The sequence below is a fragment of the Cebidichthys violaceus genome, unplaced genomic scaffold (assembly GCF_023349555.1).
Source record: "Cebidichthys violaceus isolate CVI_PGR_0920_01 unplaced genomic scaffold, fCebVio1.0.p SCAF_7, whole genome shotgun sequence".
NCBI lineage: Eukaryota > Metazoa > Chordata > Actinopteri > Perciformes > Stichaeidae > Cebidichthys > Cebidichthys violaceus.
In genome coordinates this window covers 2230339-2251127 of record NW_027176927.1, presented here as the reverse complement: position 1 = coordinate 2251127, position 20789 = coordinate 2230339, and the positions used below count along the sequence as shown (strand labels likewise).

Genomic DNA, 20789 nt, shown 5'->3' with positions numbered 1-20789 from the left:
ACATCTTCAGCCTTTTCTGCCGTCGTCTGTTTTTTTCCTCCGGGGGATGCCTCGCCTCACTGTCCCTTTGTCTCTTTGCACTCTTGGATGAAGCAGAGGGTCTTCGTCTATTATGGCTAAGCAAGTTTAATCTTAAAAGTAGGGCTGGGCAATGGAGTGGAATCATATGGAGATGAAATCATATATCAACGTATTATGAGACAAAATTACTGTAAATTGATAATAAAAAGAACACACTAACTCAAATTTCACAGAAAATCTGATCATCTTGCTTTTATGAACAGCTACGCTGATCAGATACTGAGCATATGTGCAGGTACAGGCTTAAAATGTCATGATCCCCCACGCATGGTGGAGGCTAATCTAGGCCAAAGAGTGCCACGAGCCAATATAAGATGCTGCACAGCTTGGAGCAAAACAGAATAAATCACATGCTGTCCCTGAAATTAAATATGCTGTCGCTTTTGCTCATTTGGAAGCATGTCTTTCTATCCCCGCAGGAACTGTAGTCTTACATACATCCCATGGCCCGCACACCCACACAGAAACATAAACTCCCATGACAAACAAACAGCGTCAACGCACTGCTCCCCTTCAATGCGTCCATATCGTCATCATGAGGTGCAGCATGCACAGCGGAGGAGAGCGTTGCGTCACAGTCTTCAAAGCTAACCCGGCCCTCCCTCCCCTCGCTCACTGGTGGAGGGGGGAAGAACTTCAAAGGGTGGCGGAGAAAATGAAAGGGGACACTTTTCATTAGGCCCTGGCGTGAAACTTACCGGGGGTCTTCGAGCGCTCTGAACCAGCCAATGCTCCAAGATATGCTGAATTGCAAGGGCGGCAGCAGAGCGGTAGAGCAGGACAGATTGGAGAACGCCAGCAAGGGTCAGAGATGGAGACAGAAACAGAGACAGATGTTGTGAAACGAGACACGGCAGATATATCAAACCTGGCAACGCCACATTTATGCAAGTCACATCTACTATTCCCTTTAACCTATTTTTAACAACCGAAGAAAGCGGCTGAATTATAGATGACAAGGAGAGGCCTTGACGTGCATCATTAAAGCCCTGACCATCCAAACAATCTACGACATTATGGAGCTTTACTGCCAGGCACCGAGCGGGTCATTTAAAAGATGTAAAGAGAAATCACCAACGGAAATGTTTCTGCCACAATGCTGTAAGGCCACAATGCTGACTGTAGATGTTTGCCTATCGGTCACCACTACACCCGCTGTACTCTTTATAATTCATAATGCATGAGTTTTGCAATGAGATCTGTTCTTCTCATCATTTTAGTCTGGTGCAGATTCTCATTCAAATATCAAATATATATACAAACTGTAATAATGGGGATAGAAAACGACACTGTGCACAGAGGAAAAAAAAGGAGAAAATAGCATCCAAACTACAAATCATTCTCTTTGGGCTTACTTAGAAAGAAAGAAAATATATCTGACTCAGGCAAGGACAAGGTTGGAGGTATTAGGAAGATGGGGATATATGGTAAAAATTGTCAAAGATGGTGTCAGCACCTTGGGGGCATAAATTAATGTATGTGCCCCTGCAAAATAAAGTGAAAACAGTAAATGCTCTTTTAAAAGCCAGACCAATATTGGATTTCTGAGGTTGTTAAAATATTGATATTGGAAAGTTTTAAAATATGATAATAGCCTACCGATTAATATAACTACATTTCAAACTTCAACTCATTACATCAAACTTTCCTGATAATTAAATATGATTATGAGATTTTACAACTGTGACCTAGATATGTAGCCTAGTTAGCAGGACAGTTGGACAAACAACACCATTTCTAAATTACCTCAATTACCAATCTTTGACATGTCTTTATTGCAATTTCTGGTTATTCATTGGCCAGCATATATATTTGGTCAATTAATCAATTTGGGCTCTATCATGAGTATTGTACAAAATAATCAATGTTACAATAAAGTAATACATGCATTTTATTCCCTAGTACAATATTTGGAAATTGTTTACCAAAACCATGCAGATTGTGACTCATCTCCACTCATAATTAATTACTTTTGACAGCCTAAACAATGGCCACACTCATAGAATATAAGGTATCTGATGTGTGAAATAGCTCACACATAAATAAGTGGATTTATTCTTATATTTTGAGGTCAGGGATTGTGACATATGCTAATTCTATGACTATCTTCTATGACGAGCACTAACTCTGGATAACTCCACATGAGGCAGCGACTAATATAAATACAGTTAGCAAGCTAACTAAATAACTTTAATTTAATTTAATTTCTTCTCATTACTCAAGGTCTTCACTAGCAGTTGGGAGACCGGATGTGGAAGCAACAATTTGGGAACAATTCGGCCCGAGCGGTGTGCAAAACGTGGTGGAGTTAGTTGCTGCCCACCAGAGCTGACTGAAGCATCAGCGGCTACCTGTGGCTGACGTTCGTCAGGTGTTTGCACGCAGCTGCGTCTCTCGGCTGTTGGACTTTCGTCAACATTGTCGTTGAATTGTGAATGACGGTGAGTACTAGTACACACGTGTGTTTTGTTTTGCTCTCTGTGCACTGCGGTCAGGTCAGCAGACACTCCGATATCCGTGGTCAACTCAGCAGCAGTCACTTAACTTTTAGTGCGCCTATATGCTGAAATTTATGGTAAAAGCATTCAAACAGCACAGATCAGGAGCGAGCGAAGGACTTTGTAACGTTAGCGGAACGATTAACGTGAGACAACATCCGGTTTTCTTCAGACGAATATCTGGTTTTCAAAATAAGATGTTTCGTCTGAATGTTGGATACTTTGTTGTATACTTGAAACAAAGTATACATATTGCATAATGGAAATACGATGAAATGAATTATATTCACTTAAGTATGAAACATGTTACCTGCATCTTGTGAGTAAAAGGGAAAATACACCTAAATTGTGCGTAAAGTGTCTTTATTCTTTGATTTGAGGGTTGCTGGAAAGATATTAAAATCAATAATACCTGACTGACAGTCAATTAAGATATTTTACTAAGCAACAACTGAACTGAATTTGTACCTTAAAATGGCAAATTTCTGAAATTTTTAAGGTGCTATAACATTTTTTTTATCAATAATTCCACACAATGACTGATGTATATGATAAAGGCATCGTTGACTCCACCCATACAAAAAATCAAACATTTTTACTGTACGAATTAAGAGATATTTCAAAGTAAATGTCATACATTTGTACCAAGAAAATATCTAATAACTGAATATTTGAGGTGTTCTAAGAACAATTTTCTCAATAATTCCAGGCAATGACTGATAACACATACATATCAGTCATTGTCTGGAATTATTGAAAAATGTCTGCTTTTCAGCATGGTTGTTGTCAAAGATGTCTTGAACACATATACATCACTCATTGTTTGGAATTATTGAGGAAATACTTTTAGAACACTTCAAATATTCAGTTATTAGATGTTTTCTCGGTAGAAATGGGGTGACCGTGGGTAAGTGGAGAGCAGGGCTGCCTTTCAGTCAGAGGGTTGGCAGTTCGATTCCCAGCTCCTCCTCTGCTAGTCTCATATCAATGTGTCCTTGAGCAAGACACTTAACCCCAAAATGTCTCCCGTAGCTGCGTCTACGGTGTGTAGATAGATACTGAATTGTAAGTCGCTTTGGATAAAAGCGTCTGATAAAATGACCGTAATGTAATGTAATGTAGAAATGTAAGACATTTACTTTGAAATATTTCCTAATTGGTACAGTAAAAATGTCTGATTTTCAGTATGGGTGGAGTCAGAGATGTCCTCAACACATGCATATCAGTCATTGTCTGGAATTATTGAGAAAACTTTTTTTATTACACTTCAAATATTCCATTTTTAGATATTTTGTCAGTAGAAATGTATGACCTTTACTGTGAAATATTTCTTAATTGGTACAGTAGAAATGTCTGATTTTCAGCATGGTTGTTGTCAAAGTTGTCTTGAACACATATAAATCAGTCATTGTGTGGAATTATTGAGAAACATATTTTTATAGCACCTCAAATATTCAATTATTAGACGTTTTCTCAGTTCCAATTTATGACTTTTCCTATGAAATGTCTCTTAATTGGTACAGTAAAATTGTTTAATTTTCTACATGGGTGGAGTCAGAGATGTCCTCAACACATATACATCACTCAGTTTGGAATTATTGAAGAAATACTTTTATAACACTTCAGATATTCAGTTATTAGACGTTTTCTCGGTAGAAATGTAAGACATTTACTTTGAAATATCTCTTAATTCGTACAGGAAAAATGTCAGATTTTCTGTATGCGTGGAGTCAACGATGCCTTGATTACATATACATCAGTGATTGTAGCACCTTAAAAATTTCAGAAATTTTGCATTTGAAGATACAAATTTTTTGCATATTACAATATCTTAATTGACTGTCAGTCAGGTATTATTGATTTTAATATCTTTCCAGCAACTCGCAAATCAAAGAATAAAGACACGTCACGCACAATTTAGGTGTATTTTCCCTTTAATTCACGAGATGCAGGTAACATTTTTTTTACTTAATGTGAATATAATTCATATAATCTTATTTCCATTATGCAATATATATATATACTTTGTTGGCATCTTATTTTGAAAACCGAATATTTGTCTGTAGAAAACCGGAAGTTGTCTCACGTTAATCTTTCCGCTAACTTTGCAAAGTCCTTCGCTCGCTCCCGATCTGTGCGTTGAATGAGTTTACCGTTAATTTCAGCATATAGGCGCACTAAAAGTTAAGTGTCTGCTGAGTTGACCACGGAGATCTGAGTGTCTGCTGACTTTACCGTAGTCTCTGAGCTGTGTTGCTACTTGTTATATTTAGTTAGTGCTCTTGATCGTCTTGCTGTTCAGTTCTTCCTTCGTGAACCCTGTTTGTAAACCTTTTCTGCAAACCTTTTTCTGTAAACCTTTTTCTGTAAACCTTTTCTGAAACCTTTTTCTGTAAACCTTTTTTGGCCTGGCATAAACGTTTCACAGAGATTTTACTGTCTTTGCACCGAGTTAGAAAAATGATGTTCAAATAGGCTATAATGCAATTTGGTTGCACGAGCAAATCACATTTTTGTATGAAATTAAGTAAGTGACATCAAATCGACCCTTGTTAAAAATATTTTGTTTAGTATTTCTTGATTCTGTTACTTAGATTTACAAATATCAATACGTGTTGATACTCTGGAATAACACACAATTGTACACATACTATTAATGCTATCCAAGTGTTTTTCATAAAATATGTATATTAATCACAAACAGACCATTTAATCATCTAATGATGATTTTACGAATAGGAAGATGTATTATTGTATGTTTATGTAAGAAAAAATCTTTGTTTACACTTGCAAATGTGTCAAGCTTATTCAAAAAAGACACTAGGGGGCAGTATCATCAATATTTGTAGTTTTTGAGTAGGGTGTGCAGCGTTTTAATGGACCCCTTGAGCCAAATGCAGTTGCTCAGTCCTAAAGCTGACCAGTGTATGTTTTTAAAGGTGAGTGCACCACTTTTAAAAAAACCTTCATATCCCTGCACTCATGCTATTTGGACTTTAATATCACTGACAGGGTCTCAGTGACCCATAACCAGTTTAGAGCCTGCGACAGAGCTCTTGTATTTCAGTCATTGTATTGTAACCCATCTTTGTATTATACATAATGGATTTCCAGCAGGGTGGAGCTGATATGAAACAGAAAACTACTCACAGTTCACCAGAAGTGTTCCAAATGTCATAGCTTCACCCAGGGGACTCTTGGCAATCACTTTATACTCGCCAGCATCATCAGGAGAGCACCTGAGGATATACAATGTACCCAGAGCTGAAATAAAAATGTATCTGTCGGGTTACAAGTCTGTGCTTTCGTTGCACGTCTTATAGCAGTAGTAGCAGTATTTTGATTGCTGTTAAATTAATCCCAAATACCACATGTGGTGCCTTACGATCAGAACACTAAACTTAATTGGCTCTCTTCGTTCTTTGAAGTTAGTTAACGGAGCAGACTCACAATTTAGCCCCATCATTAATTTCTCAGTTTGACAGCCACATTATATCTCATAACGGCAACCTTTCCTAACCTACGTTTCTTAAAGGAGCTGCATTGAACACTCTGAACATAATATAGCAGCAACCAACAGACATGGTGGAGTAACGTCTACCTGAGCAGAGTACAATGCTGTTAGCGCTGTTAACTATGAGCCGTCGGGCACGCCGTCGACACGTTAAGAGCCTTGCAGATCTTGCACCTTTTTAATTATTAATTATATTCTAAATTAATCAATAGCAAGGTTGTGCTATCCACACATGCCCCATCTTACTCACCTCTGCCTCATTCTCTTCCTGCGTAGAGCTTTGCATCCTTAATTAGGGATTTGAGCTAGTGACCTACCTTCTGATCTCCAGTGAGTTAAGACCAAATTTTTGTTGAAGACTGTAATTCCATGGCTGGTCAGACATTCTCAGTGGCGCACCGTCCTTAAACCTGAGGCAGGAAGTTAGAAATCGATTTGAGTGTGTTCAAAGTTTAGGGTTTCTGAATATCAAAGAAAAAGTGAACAATGGGCTTCACGTAGACGGTTCGTGATCCTGCCCTATGATTACTTATGCACGTCTTTAACTGATCAAATGTTGGTTTGGCTGAATCCATAACAACCAAAGGGGCCCTTTGATCTCTTATTCTGTCTTGTGCTGGCCACTGTTGAGGGCAGCCTTTTGCAGCTCATTGGGCCCGATGGGTCCCATATGGGATGGTGAAACCCACAAGCTTCAAGTCATCTGGATCTCAGCCTAGGTTCATGAATACTGAGCACACGCAGTCTATTCATCAGCTAGTCTCACAGCAGCTCAAGTATCAAGGTCGACAGTTTGGAACGTTGCCTGAATTAACACAGGTAATTTCATATTTATATAGAGGGCCATATTCAAGTCAGGGTTCAGATATGTAGTGCTATGACTTGTTTTTACGAGTCTTATTTTGCATTCAATCATTTGCATGTACAGGCGTATAACCTAACCTCCTTACATCTAACATTCCTCTAATGATCACAAATGCACCAGTATTTCTTTGTGTCATATCATGGATGAGCCATGAATTAATGACACAATGCAGGACTGCAACTAAGAACTGTTTTATTATTTTGCTTTTTATTTTTTCAGTAAATGGTGTTGTAATGTAAATTAAAATGGGCCATCTTCCAGTTGTTTCTTTAATTTGTCTTGCCAGTTCAAAAAGGAAATATATTTAACTTGCAGTGATATAAAACCGAAAATTTTCACAAACATTTCACAATCAAGAAGTGATAAAATGACTTAAATGGTAATTAATCAAATTTGTTGTCGATTAGATTTTTGTAGATTGACCGAGCGATGAATCGACTGATTGCGTCAGCTCAAATGCAACGTTAACGTAAGATATGTCAGGAGTGCACATCATTGTTCATCTTACGCAGTGGTCCACTGAAAAGCTGGAACTTTGGGCCGTGTTACTTTTTCTCCTCTAAGCCTTTCCAACCAAGCGAGAAACTGAATTGAAATGACACCGGTTTGCAGTACGACCCAAGCAATCGACTTTAATAGAAACTGCTGGAAAAATAATTACCGTAGGCCAAAGGAGGCCAAAAGAATGGAGTGCAGCAGAGACGGAAGTTCTTACCATGTGACCTTTGGGGCTGGACAGCCCTGGACGGTACAGGAGAGTGTGACCGTCATGCCCTCCCAGACAGTGTGAGCCCTTAAGGGGATTGGAAAGTCTGGGGCCTTCTGACTCAGACGCTCCAGGTACTTCATGTGGGCAGATGCCTTCTTTTCTGCCTGCAGCAGAGATGGAGGAAAAGTACTGTAATGTACTGATAACTATGTTGTGTATCCCTTAACTAAACTTAATTTGTTTTACTGCAAGCGTTCACCGCTCCACAAGACTTGGACTTACAAATAACAAAAGAATGAAACATAAATTAAGAATAGTCTGGAGAAACATCTTCCTCGCCTAACTTGTTTAAATTACCAAATTTGCCCATAAAGTGCCAGTCAGCTCACATATGACAAACCAGATGCATTAATCTGACCGAACAGAAGCTAATAGAATTGCAAGGATATCATGACAAGGCTGCCCGATTTTGTGGTCTCCCTACTGAAAGTTAATGCACCAATCCTGCAAAGTGCAAGTTATATTTCATTTTAAATCAATGGTTCTCAACTACATATCACTGAGACCTACGATTCTGCAATGTTTCTGTCTGTTGCTGTGAAAGCAGCTTTGATGTTGCATGGTTAAGCACATGAGTAATATCAATAGTATTGCGTTGACAAATTACAAGGCAGTCCTTGTTATTCCGTAGACCAAAACTGGACTTTCACCTGCTTGCGAATGGCCATTTTGTCGACGCGTGTGCGTAACGCATGCTGGTTCCTGATCACGTCTAGCTCCACCTTCTCAGCCTCGTTCCCAAACCTGGTCCACTTGTCTCTGTGATACTCTTCAGCCAGAGTTCCCTTCAGGATTTCCCTGGTGGAGCACAGCACATATTTTTCAAATATATATTCAGGACTAATTAGCTAATAAGGGAGGTGAATACAGAAAGCAGATGCAATAAAACATATATTTTTGCAGACTTGTTGGAAAGTTTTCAATACAGCAACATTTAAATGACCAACGCATACATAATACTGACGAACAATGTTGTAAGTATGCTATTTTGCACATTTTAATTTTCAGCTGCACAACATATTTTCAACCAAGACTAGGTGGGAAGTAATTTGCCTAATCTGAATATTTTGAGTAGGTTGTCAAAGCAATTCAGACCTCCATCAGAGGAGGTGACAAGAGTAGAAACAGCAATTCAGACAAAGGCTTGAACACTGTTTGAAACGACATGGATCGACCACTGAGAGAAACAAAACAGCAATTTCACATTGATTTCTTTTGGCACATAAACGTTTCTTTTTGTCCCAGTCCATTTGCACACAAATGCTAGTTTTATGATATTTGGCAGTTTGCCGCTTAAAAGGCTCAGGGATGAGGTCGGTGGTTTGCTGCTCCATTTAAACCTACGTGTCATTTCACATGAGCACCATTCTCGCACACGTTTAAAGTTTTTTCTTTTTTTTTCTTTTAGAAGTTGGTCTTTTATGAGCCCTGCTGCCACTGCTGATTCACATCACTGTGAAGAGATGCGTTGCTGGTAAATCTCTGACATGAGTATATGTGTGCCTCTCCAGGACGCCTTCAGGTGGGGACAGTTCAAATGGTTGTTGTGTCGGCGCCTGTGTGGCATCCTTTACCTGCCTTTCATCAGGTTGGTCGTCAGGCGATGGCGGGGTGGTTGTGATCTATTCACTCAGAAAACAAATTTTCTTTTTTCTTTATCTTTCTTTGTACGGGCAGTGGCATAGTAAGTAGGGTAACTGTGGTAACTGGGGGACTGTGGTTCAAGTCTTGCTTGTGATTTATGTGTTCATTATATAGGGGTCGTTATGCAGCACAGTGAATCCCCACCAGCTCTATGGCTGTTGAACCTGCACTCTGAGCTCATTGTAAAGCCTGTCAAACAAAACCAGAAGGCCCTCTGGTAGTTTATAGTATATACGCATGTGAAAGGTATGTTGAATACCATATAGCTTACACAGCATTGCATATTCTCTTGTGTACATGCAGCAGTTCATCCATATGCATGGCAGTGTATACGCACTCCAACACGCACATTCATGAATTCTGCCTGCTTTTATAAATGCAGCGCTTTAACCAGGGGTGGTATCCTGAACCGTCTTTTGATTGACGGTCCCCAGGGCCTAATTATTCAAACACGTACTACACACACACACACACACACACACACACACACACACACACACACACACACACACACACACACACACACACACACACACACACACACTGCCACAACAAACAGAGACAGAATCTTAAGTATTTACAAGCCCTTCTCTGAGCATGAATGGCCCAACAAGTGATTGCAATAATTCAATGAAATACACAAACAGCATGAATAAATATGCAAGTAAATACGTGCATGCATAGATGCATATGCAGACAACGCACACACTCGCACTCCAAGGCGAAAGAAAAGATGGTTTTGACTTTTCAACGTTTAGTAAAGTGTGTGCTTGACAGTATTTCTAATCTCTGTGGGCTCAGAGATTTAAGCCTTGAGGGAATAAACCAATGCAACACACAAAGTCAGTGGGTATGAGCGGTCTTATGGCTTGATTATTGCTCAAAATGTGAATTTTAATATTGCTTATTGGTGCGAACAACAGCAAACCCCTCCTGCCAAGACAAACCAGGCATGTATGAGTCAGCTGCATAATTTACATGTTACTCCGTTACCACAGGGAGATGATAGTGGAGAAACCATTATGTGAGTCACATGGAAATCTGCAATTGGAGCCACACTTGCCAACACAAAATGATCCAGCGCATTCATTTCCACACAAATCAAAACAAATGTCATGCTCCAGCATCTTTAAACACTCAGGCCCCTTTCAGAAACTGTGCGCCAATCTCCGAAAGCTTTCAACTTCATCCTTCCGTCCTTCCCCTCTCATCCTTGGAGGAGTCAATCATCTCCAGCATTACTAGATTTCCGGCCTCCATCCTAAAATATCCATCCTCACCATCTTACTCATAGCGCTTCTGAGGGGGGGGGGAGATTGATGATGAGATGGAGGGTTGTGGTGGTGGCATGGGAGAGGGCACCAAAGAAGATGCCAAGTTGGCAGGGCCACATCGCTGCAGCTGAGGCTCATCACTGTCAGATGTGTTTTGTCTTTCAAGAGGGTGTGATAAGATTGCACCCTCAATGACCCCCCCCCCCCCCCCCCCCCCCTTTTTCACTCTCCCTCCTCTATATTCTAGTATTACCCATCTTCTTCAATACTCATTGGGACCTTTGTCCATCCATCTAATTACTGTTGCCAGTCAAAGCTTCCTTACATGGCTAGATTTGTATTAGTTATTTATTTTTAGCATTAATAAAGAAGTCTTCATACATTGGAGATGTCAAATTCTTTTTGGCACAGCAAGTCCAATTTCATTTCTGGACGGATTAGAGAAGAGTAAAGAAGCTGCCACTAAGTCTCCAAATGTGAAAGTGCTGTTGAGAGTACCAACGCAGACAGACTGCGTGACCCAGACATGACAAGGTGCCCCTACAGAAGAAAAGGGGATTTAGGTAAAGCAAATCGTGTCACAAGAGGCGACCATCCCTTCGCTTCATGTTCTCGGTGACCTAAACCTCCTTATTCTGGGACCTATTTTTAGATATATGACATCCTCTTCATAGCAGCTGAGCAGTAATCCTGTCCTCGCAACATGATCATAATACACTTGAAAAGTAAAAGATGGCTCGTACATGTCATCAACAAAATCCTCTCAGATTCTGATTCACTAATAAGTTAAAGACTTTCTGTCCTGGCAGGAAATGAGGTCCAGCTTCCAGCCACGTGCTACCTTCTTCTGTCTGGCACATTTTTCTGACTACCCGTTGCTTAACATATAATTTATATATCCTGGATTATCAAATTGTTTTTTGATTTTGATGTTTGTGATTAGAGTTGATCATCTTTACAGTTTTCTTTAAGGGCTACAACTAATAATGCAATAATCTATTTATGCAATTGGTCTGTAAAATCAGAAATATGAAATAGTGAAAAAATTTAACTACTGCCCAAAGTGATATCTTTAAATTACGTTTCTTTTATCTGACCAACACTCCAAAACCCAAAGATGTTCTGTGATGAGCAGCAAATTCTCACGTTTGAGAAACTGGAACCAGAAAATGTTCGGCATTTTTGCTCAAAGAATGACTTAACAATTAGTAGATTATCAAAATAGTTTCAGAATGATTATCTGTTCATCCATTAGGCTAATCAGCTTTCCTCCAATAGGGTGTGAAGCTCCTTCTTCTTCCCCGTCAATACAAATAAACAAAGGTTCCCACTGTATGACTCAATTGTCATGGCTTATTGACATCTGCGAGGCTGCAAATGATTGGAGAAGTCCCCAGCTGGCCTTTTACAGACGATTCAAGTGAAGAAATAGCCCGGATATCCAATGTTTATCGAGACCCGCTGTTGGAATAAGAGCTCATGTGCAGTCAATGGCTTGCAGGGCAAAGCACCAGTGAAACTTCACCCACTCCACTTTCTCGAATAAAGTGGAGAGAGAGGATGTGGTGGTGACTACTGATGGGGAGGCAGGACTTTATGACAAGCACATCACATCATTTAGGAAGGAAGTCTGCTGGAGGAACGTGGAGGCTTGCTTACAATTCTTTGGATCAGCATGAGAGGAAGAGACTCATCTACAGTTGTTGCACATTTTGTACCCACAAAAGACTCCAATCCCTAATGAGGAATAATGTGCCCAAGCTGAGAGCTGCAGATGAAGGCTAGTAGAATAGGACTGCAACTAACGATTATTTTTGTTGTAAACATTGGATATAAGATTTTTTTGTTGTTGTAATTTTCATTATATTAACACATTTTGCATTTTGTTTAAGTTTCTAGCAGGGATGTACAGTTTATGATTTGTATATATTAGATACAAACGGCTCTTATTATGCAAATTTGTTGCCTAGTAGGAAAAACGGCTGGGGGTTACACCAACACCTAGAGATGTCTTGAGCCGATTCTTAGGATCAGTATTGTGTAGTTTAATGGATTGGTATTCGGTAAAATAAAGTTGATCAACTGCTGATCTTTTCTTTTGTTATTGTCTTCCTCAGCCTACTAAAAAACTTCTGCTACATTGTAAATATACGTATCGGATCAGGCCCAGTATCGCCAGATACCCTACATTAAAGGACGCAACCAAAAAATGTTTGTTGGGACAACCCTATTACCATCATATTAGTCTTGTTAAAGGATCTGCGTTAAACACTCTGAACATTAATAACGCATCAAACAACTATTTTGTATGTAAAGATGTAGTGGAGTAAAGGTGAACACTGTTAACTCTGTCAGCACTTTTGTCGTGTTTGTACTGACAAACTTACTTAGTTTACTTAGTTACTTACTTAGTTTAAACTTACTTACTTACTTAGCGTAATTAGCACCGTTAGCTATAAGCCACTGTCGACGTGTTGAAAACCGTTAAGAGGCGATCTCAAAATTTTCCCAATCTCGGATCTTGCACCTTTTGAAGCGTGACCGATACTGTGAGGCATAATACATTTGCCAACCCTCAGAGATTTTTCCATACTGCTTATACTGTGGTATCTACCCCTTTAACTTCTCATCGTGTATTGCTCCATTGTCGGCAATGTTGCAAATCAGTGAGCAGGTCTGCTTTATGGCAACATAAACATTTTTATGATTTATGCATCACTGTGATGTGAAACAGACACCCATGCCTGTTTATTTTACACTTGAACAATTTCTTAATTGATGCTCCAGCATAATTACACACTCTATAGTGGAGGCTTTTATCCATATCAACGACCCCTCAGGTCTCGTTGATAATCAACAAAATCTGCCATATATTTAGCCGGATCGTAAATCTCACCATGTCCTGTGGCGCGGAAAGTTGTCCATGTCCAGGATCTCCTTGACGGACATCAGGTCAGCGGGGATGATGGGATAGAAATCGGAGTAGGAGGGTTCCTCATCACTGTTACATTCAGAGAAGGTTGGATAATGGAAAATAAAGCAGAGCCTGATTAACACGATATATCTTCCACATTATCAAATAACACAGGTGAAAGACAAAAAAAAAGCCAACGTATTTTCTCTTGCCATCCTTCACAGTTATTTATTCTGTTGATAGAAGGATTGAGTGTTCACATTACCATGCCTATTCATTTTGTCATGGTTTACGGCGTATTATCCAATCTCAAGTTCATCAGACCACTATTCTCCTCTGCCACTAGAAAGCAGCAGTGGTTCTCCTTTTCTCTGTCTGAACAGCAGAGGTGGTCAAACATCAGAGAGAGCTCCGGTTGATGTAGGCAAACATTATATACATCAGGTGTCGTTTAATCGAGCACTCCAGGGATTCTGTTTAAAACGGGCAACTCTTATCTTATATCGTTTTTTTTTTTTTTTGTCTGCTCTCTTTCTGTTGTGAACAAGGTAAACATTGACAAACCAAAATCAAACAAAGCAACATAAACTGTAAAGGAGTGAGAATCCATGAAAGACATAACCCACTTTTAAAACACAATGTCAATATAGTGTTCCGCACTAATACCCGCGTCAGTCTGTGCAGCTCAGGGGTAAGCCACCAAGTGTGGTTCATTGTGTGGCACAGCAGATTTGTTACTGCTCAGTATACGACTCCACAGTGTTTCCAAACATATTACAATGGAATTTGAAGATTCAGATGTGAATGTATTGTAATTTCAACCATCTTCTCTTGACAAACAAGAGATGAGAGAGCGCTAAGAAGACATCAGTTACAATGGCAGTGCTGGGTACAGATCTGTGTTACACAGCTGCTGGGCATTAACTGTGTGTAGTCTCTTCAGCTTATTTTCTATCGGGAGCGCGTGGTGCAATGTTTTCAACACTTTAAAGTATTTTATCGGATTGATCTACTAGTTGCTTCCCATGGGTGAGGTGGAAAGCCTGATCCAGCCACCCAAGCAGAGCAGCGCATGACCTGTTTTCTCTCAAGCGAGACACGTTATGGCCACCATCAGCTGCTTCTGCTCCGCTCTGTGTTCCTCTTTTACTCACTGGTGTACACACACACGCGCTATTGTCTACAGGGAGCTTATATAATCAGGAGGAACAGGAGCCGCTGATGTGCACACACAGGCAAATGATGACAATGTGGTGTTTATGAGCCAAAGGGTTCTTGGATCTGAGCCAATAGGTCGCTCACGGTACAATGGCAATTGTAACTGTTCTGGGGCATCATGCAATTATCAGCAATGTTCAGTTTTTAAACCCACAATGTGTCCGTGTCAACTGGTAGTAGAGCCGGGTGTGTTCCAGGTGATGAACTGGAACACAAACTGAACATGATGAACCAAACACACGGAGCAGTCACTGGACACATACAGTAAAGGGGTTCTAAATCTGAAGCGCTGACAGCTGCTGCCTCCTTCTGTAGGACCTTTAAATTAGTCTCTTCATCATAGTCATGCAGACACACACACACACACACACACACACACACACACACACACACATACACACACGTGAGACTACACGAAAGCATGAGCTCTCCATTTAGTGCACAGACAATAAACTGAGCTGACCTTATCTATGTGCACCCCCATAAACAGGAGAGGGGAATTTGTTGGTCGCGACAAGGTCACTTGAGGCAATGAAAGGCATTTTTGTAACAAGAGAGGCATTCATTTCTGCCCTCCCTTAATCCACAGATGACTGTTGCTCTTTTAACAAGAGTTATTACAACCACAGTGAGAGGATATTTTAACGTTGCATGCTTTCCTTTCAAGTGTTATTAGTAGATCTATATTTACAGCATGCTCAATGGCCTAATGTTGAGGTAAAGTACATTGCAGTACAACACAACTCCATTGAAAAGGATAAATACAAAAATAAAAATCTCAAAGTTTGCATGCCAGAGCTGTATTTTTATACCTAGGTGTGTGCTACTACACAACCCCCAACTACTGTTGCTGTTAACCTCTAGCCTCAGGCATTACTTTCAACCAGCCACCTTACAAATGGCAATGCAAATTGACGTGACTTCTCGTTTTCTGTTGTTTGTAAGTTGGGAAATTTCCCCATTTCTCGACACCCAGAGGACAACTTCTGCTTTTGCCGTCTTATTTTTCTCTTTGCCTTTGTTTAGGTTCCCTTTGAGTGTTTCTGAGAGGCAAGGGCTGTTGAATAATGTAGTGCAGAGCCTACGGCTGGGCAGTATCGCTCAAGTACAGCTCACAGATATACACACACAGGGACACAAACACTCACGGCATGGATATAAACAGGAACATGCACACACATGTGCACCCACGCAAACAAACCTTTATGGTAGAGCTGGTACTGTTAATGTGCAGGAGAATGGAAGTTGTGCATTTATGTGTTCAATATAAACAGGCTTCCTCAAAATATTAACTTAAAAAGAGGCACTGGATGATCTGCCCTCATTGTTGTATGCACGTCAACAACCTGTACTAATAGTCTTGTAGCAAAAAACAAGAACTAAACTCTTTGAGAAAAACTGTGGTCTTCTTTGGTCGTTTTGTTTGTTAGACTAACCCAGAGGCCACTTTGTACAGTCTAACATGAAGATACATTTGAGTGTCCTCCCACTGAGGATGTTCTAGTTCAAATAGAGAGATGAACTTTAAGTTTGGCTGATCTAAGCCTGATGGAATAATTGCTTTTTGTTCATCATCCCTAATGAGGAAAAAACATGGGTCCAATTCCATTTATTCAGCCATGGAGATTGCAGACCCACAGATTAGCCAAATTTGATAACTCACTGCAGCAGTGGGGCCTGTGAAAATGAAGTTAAATTTGACTTGAGTCTATTGGGCCGGTTCAGAAGTGATTCCTATTACACCTCGCTGGCATCATCTGGAGCACTGGTGTACTTGCTATGTGAATTTTTTTTCTCTTCTCCCTTTCATGTCTACCGTCACTGTGCAAATTGACAGGCCAGAGGTGTGGAGTGTGTGCAGGTGTAGAAAGAGACACCGATTTCCCAGTGTAATGTAAAAAAAGACTTTTACATTTATGATATTTTACCTGGGTAATAATCCTAAATCATATTACAGCTGGTAAAGTCAGTGACTTGAACAGCAGCAAATGGGTTGAGTTACCAACACATTGTGAGCTACAATGTGACATTACAAGAAACAGAACACCTCTTGGGGGTAAAATTCATCTTAAGGTCCATTTAGTCGCTGTCCTGGAGCTTTCAATGATACCACATAATCTTCATCAGCAGCCCAATTGTCATTAAATTGTAGAAGTTCACATTTTTTATTTCTTTTAGGATGTCTTGTCTATATTTGCTTAAAAGATGAGGTTCAAAGTTCATTCTTCACCTTGAAATTGTTTTGTCAGCTGTTGTTTCCAGTGTCAGTAATTAACTTTGAGCATCATATCTCAGACGTCACTCCAGGACAAAGTGGAGCCAGTTCATGCGTCACATAAAAGTAAGCCAATGCCGCTGCCTGTTTCTTATTTTAATCCGTCAAGCCATTGTTGTATCCCTTATTTGAGAACTGTTGTGTCATAAATGTTTGCACTGTTGCCGTCCCATGTGCTGCTGTTCATATTTATCTTTCAAGCCGCACTGGTTGACTGGAACGCCGCCCATTTACTGGAACAGACACTCCGGCTAAAATCCATGGTACAGTAACGCTACTATCCACAAAGTCACTGAACTGCAACTGTACACAAAGTTGTCTTCATTTATTCAATGGCCAGCTCCACTTAGTAGTGTGTGTGTGTGTGTGTGTGTGTGTGTGTGTGTGTGTGCGTGTGTCTGTGTGCGTGTGTATCTTCACTCCTTAAACATGCTGAATACTCTGGAGAATAAAATGTCAGATAAACTGCAGAGAAACACTGAAATATAACATTATTGACATATTGGGAAACTTTGTGTAGCAGTGAGAGCTTGAGGTAGTGAATACAGTATGTGAATGTATTGTGCTAGCAGCTACTAGCGGCTCACAGGGTATGCTTGAGTGAATGTTTCTTTATATTAAAAACTCTGTCAATCTGCTGTGAGCAACTAAATACTAATCAAATGTACCTACTTTAATATTTATAAAAGTATAGATGTTAGTCAGAAACTGTAAACCCCACAGGAGAATCATTTTTCTGATTTAAATGTTCTTTGCTATTTGTGAAATGTAGGTTTATTGCAAAACAATCTCAGTCTTACCAAGTTTAATCTGTAAATCCTATCATAGGTTGTTGAAAACAAATGTATACATCTGTGGGTGGAATAATTTGACTTGGTTCCAAAAGTTATACTTTTTTCATAAATAGTGTACTGTAGCCTTAGATGCCCTTTTTTCTGATATAAGTCCACTTATTTATCATTATTTTGTCTAATTTCTGAAAAATGCATGAAATAAGAGATGCTGCAAGGGAAAACTGAATTATTATTTCAAATCGTTAGCAGAATTTTAAGAATTACAATCAGGGTTAAGGGCTGAACATGAGAGTTGATGACATTTAAGTGTTGTAATGTCACAGGTGGAACCTCTCAAGCTATTTACACATAATACTAATCGTACAGTTTTGTTTTAGGCAGGAAATACAGAAGCAGTGTTGTCCCAAATGTGAGGTGAGTGTGTTTGTGTTCCGTAGGCTCGTAGTTCAGATTCCTAAACAAACAATGATATAGGTGGTAAAAATAGATAAGCCCATGTCCTCTTGTGCAATGTGCACTTGGTCGCTGTAAATCCATCTATACAGTAAAACAACTAAACTGTAGATTTAATTGTAAGCCCAGAGTTTTAATTTTGTATTACTTTATTAAAGTTATACAGAGAGATATGGCAGGCAATATTGTATATTTCTATTATTGTTAACACATCTCATGTAAAGTGAGCACTTTTCAGCACTTTTGCCGTAGTTTGCACTGTTAGCACCTTTAGCTATTATTACGATTTATTATTAATTTTATTTTTTAAATACATTTGCTAATAATACTTCTGTACTTTGAATGCAGGACTTTTACCTGTGATGGAGTATTTTTGTTGAATTGGTACTTTCACTTTCACAAATAAATTATCTGACAACCTCTGCCACTTCTGAAGTCAGGAGAGCATGTTTGCACCTGGAAGTGAAGGTCCTCTTCTTCATCTGGGACGACAGCTGCATGCTGTGAGACATCTGGGACGACTGCTCCTCCTGCTCTCGCTGCATCACCATCCTGGTTTCCATGGTAACCAACTGGCACCTGTGGAGAGAGGGAGGGGGGGGCTAGAAGTGAGGATGCAGAGGAGGCAGCGGGATGAGAGTCAATGGGAGTCAGTCAGACACTAAAGGCCGCTGTAGCCGACTCAAAGCTGTAAGTTTCATGGGTGCAGATGAGTTGCCAAATTAATGGCCACTTGGCAAGAGACAACTATCTTTATTGTGCTTTGTATTCATATGGGGCCTTACAGTTACATTTCAGTAATTTGTTCAGTTGAGGTGGTAGATTTATGAGTATTCCACATCATGGTGGTGCAGGATTGTAATTCGGTCTTCAGCCTCATGAGAATTATAATTGAGCCCAAACGGTGGGCTGAGTGTATGCAAAATATTCACTGCGCCATTTATCTCCTGAATAGGTTAGCGCTATCAAAAGAGGCACAAGTCTTCTGATATCTTGAAGTGTCTTGGGACTAGCAACGCAAAGACCAGACGTAAGAGAGTGCTACTAATACCATTATGTGTATGAATTAATATCTGCTGCAATTACAACCTGGATCATGCATCCAACGTATGTCACCCTCCTGACTTCCATTTTCAAAAGAGCACGGAGGCAGAAACTACTTTTATAGAAGACCACGAAGAATGGCAAATATTCTTGAGAAGGTGACATCAGTAATATTTTGACTGGAGTATCCAGTGTATGTTTTTGAATCAATTGACTATTTTTTTTTGACTCGGTTTTAAAAATATCCCATAATGTGATTTACTTTTATGCAAGCAGACATATTTTATGCACAGAAGTTTTCACATTTAAAAATGGCCTTTGTTGTAGCTATTTTAAAATGAAATATATGACTGTCATATTTTGTTTTGTCATTGGAGTCCAGTGTGGTATTAGGTAGGTGTGGAGAAAAGGTGTGTTTTAGTCCCACGTTACATGAATCACCCCTTTGTGGGCCGCTGAGCCACTAATAATTCATCAGCTGAGGTCCGCCATGCTGCTGCCCTCACCCTTCCCATCATTAATCATGCGGCTGCTCTGGGGAAGTGAATGCAGAACGCACCCAACAAACAGAATCAGGTCGTGCCTGAGTGATAGCTTCATTCACCCACTCCCAATTGCAACCTCCTGATGTTTGCGCCATAAACAAGCATAATGTGTTATTTCTTCTCATCTCCCTCAATTACATCATGGAAAACTGTAGCGAGCTAGCTAACAGGCTAATAGACTAGTGGGCCTGCTGATTCCCATGTTGCTTTTTTTGTGGTTTGCTGTAGAGCAAGGAGAGAGGTTTGTTTGAACAGTTTTAATGGAAGGTCGACCTCTGGCACATTAAAATTGATCCGTCTCCATGGGTAGTCCTGAATCCTGGACCCCTGGAGGGAGCAAAAGCGAAACGCAAAGCAGTGCTCTTTTCTACACGCAGTGCAGTTTTCAGTCTCTGGAGTGAATTGAAAGCTTGGTTTCCAGGTCTCTGATAATAAGAGAGAAAAAAAGCAAAGCTGTATCAACAGCTGAACAAGAAGACAAATGATGTACTATTCTACTCGTTGAAGGGGATGGCGTTGTCTGAACACGACAGGAGCTTGCTGTTTGCCATCCCCAGAGAGTAAATAAAAGTTACATCCACCGAGGCCATCAAAAGACGAGACCAATAAGAAGTTAAACTAGCTGGAGAAGAAGCAAGCAAAGACTCAAGAGTAGAATCCTTTCTGACGATACAAAGAAAGAGGAATAATTAACAGCATCATACAGATGTACTGTAGAGGCACAGTGTGGGCATTTTACTCTAATTCCTTGAGGGTTATCATGTACTCTAATGTGCCAGTAACCCGTCTTAACTGATGAAAGACAAAAAAAGCTGGATGCCATTTGAGCTAGATGTAGATGAAGACTGAGTAAAGGAAATCCCACTCACGCTTTCTTTAAAGAAACAGGTGAAGTCCTCTG

At 39.9% G+C, this 20789-nt stretch overlaps 1 protein-coding gene across 1 annotated transcript in view; it reads right to left on the bottom strand.

Annotated features, from left to right (window-relative positions):
• myom3 (myomesin 3) overlaps positions 1 to 20789 on the bottom strand; it is a 53397-nt gene extending 32608 nt beyond the window's left edge. Inside the window, exons 1-8 of the mRNA XM_068735345.1 lie at positions 20758 to 20789; positions 18756 to 18878; positions 13542 to 13646; positions 8378 to 8525; positions 7674 to 7831; positions 6411 to 6503; positions 5730 to 5818; positions 780 to 824 (exon numbers count right to left, since the gene is read on the bottom strand). Of these exons, the coding sequence (XP_068591446.1) occupies positions 780 to 824; positions 5730 to 5818; positions 6411 to 6503; positions 7674 to 7831; positions 8378 to 8525; positions 13542 to 13646; positions 18756 to 18862 (745 nt within the window). The 5' untranslated portion in view covers positions 18863 to 18878; positions 20758 to 20789. The remainder of the gene's footprint in view (positions 1 to 779; positions 825 to 5729; positions 5819 to 6410; positions 6504 to 7673; positions 7832 to 8377; positions 8526 to 13541; positions 13647 to 18755; positions 18879 to 20757) is intronic.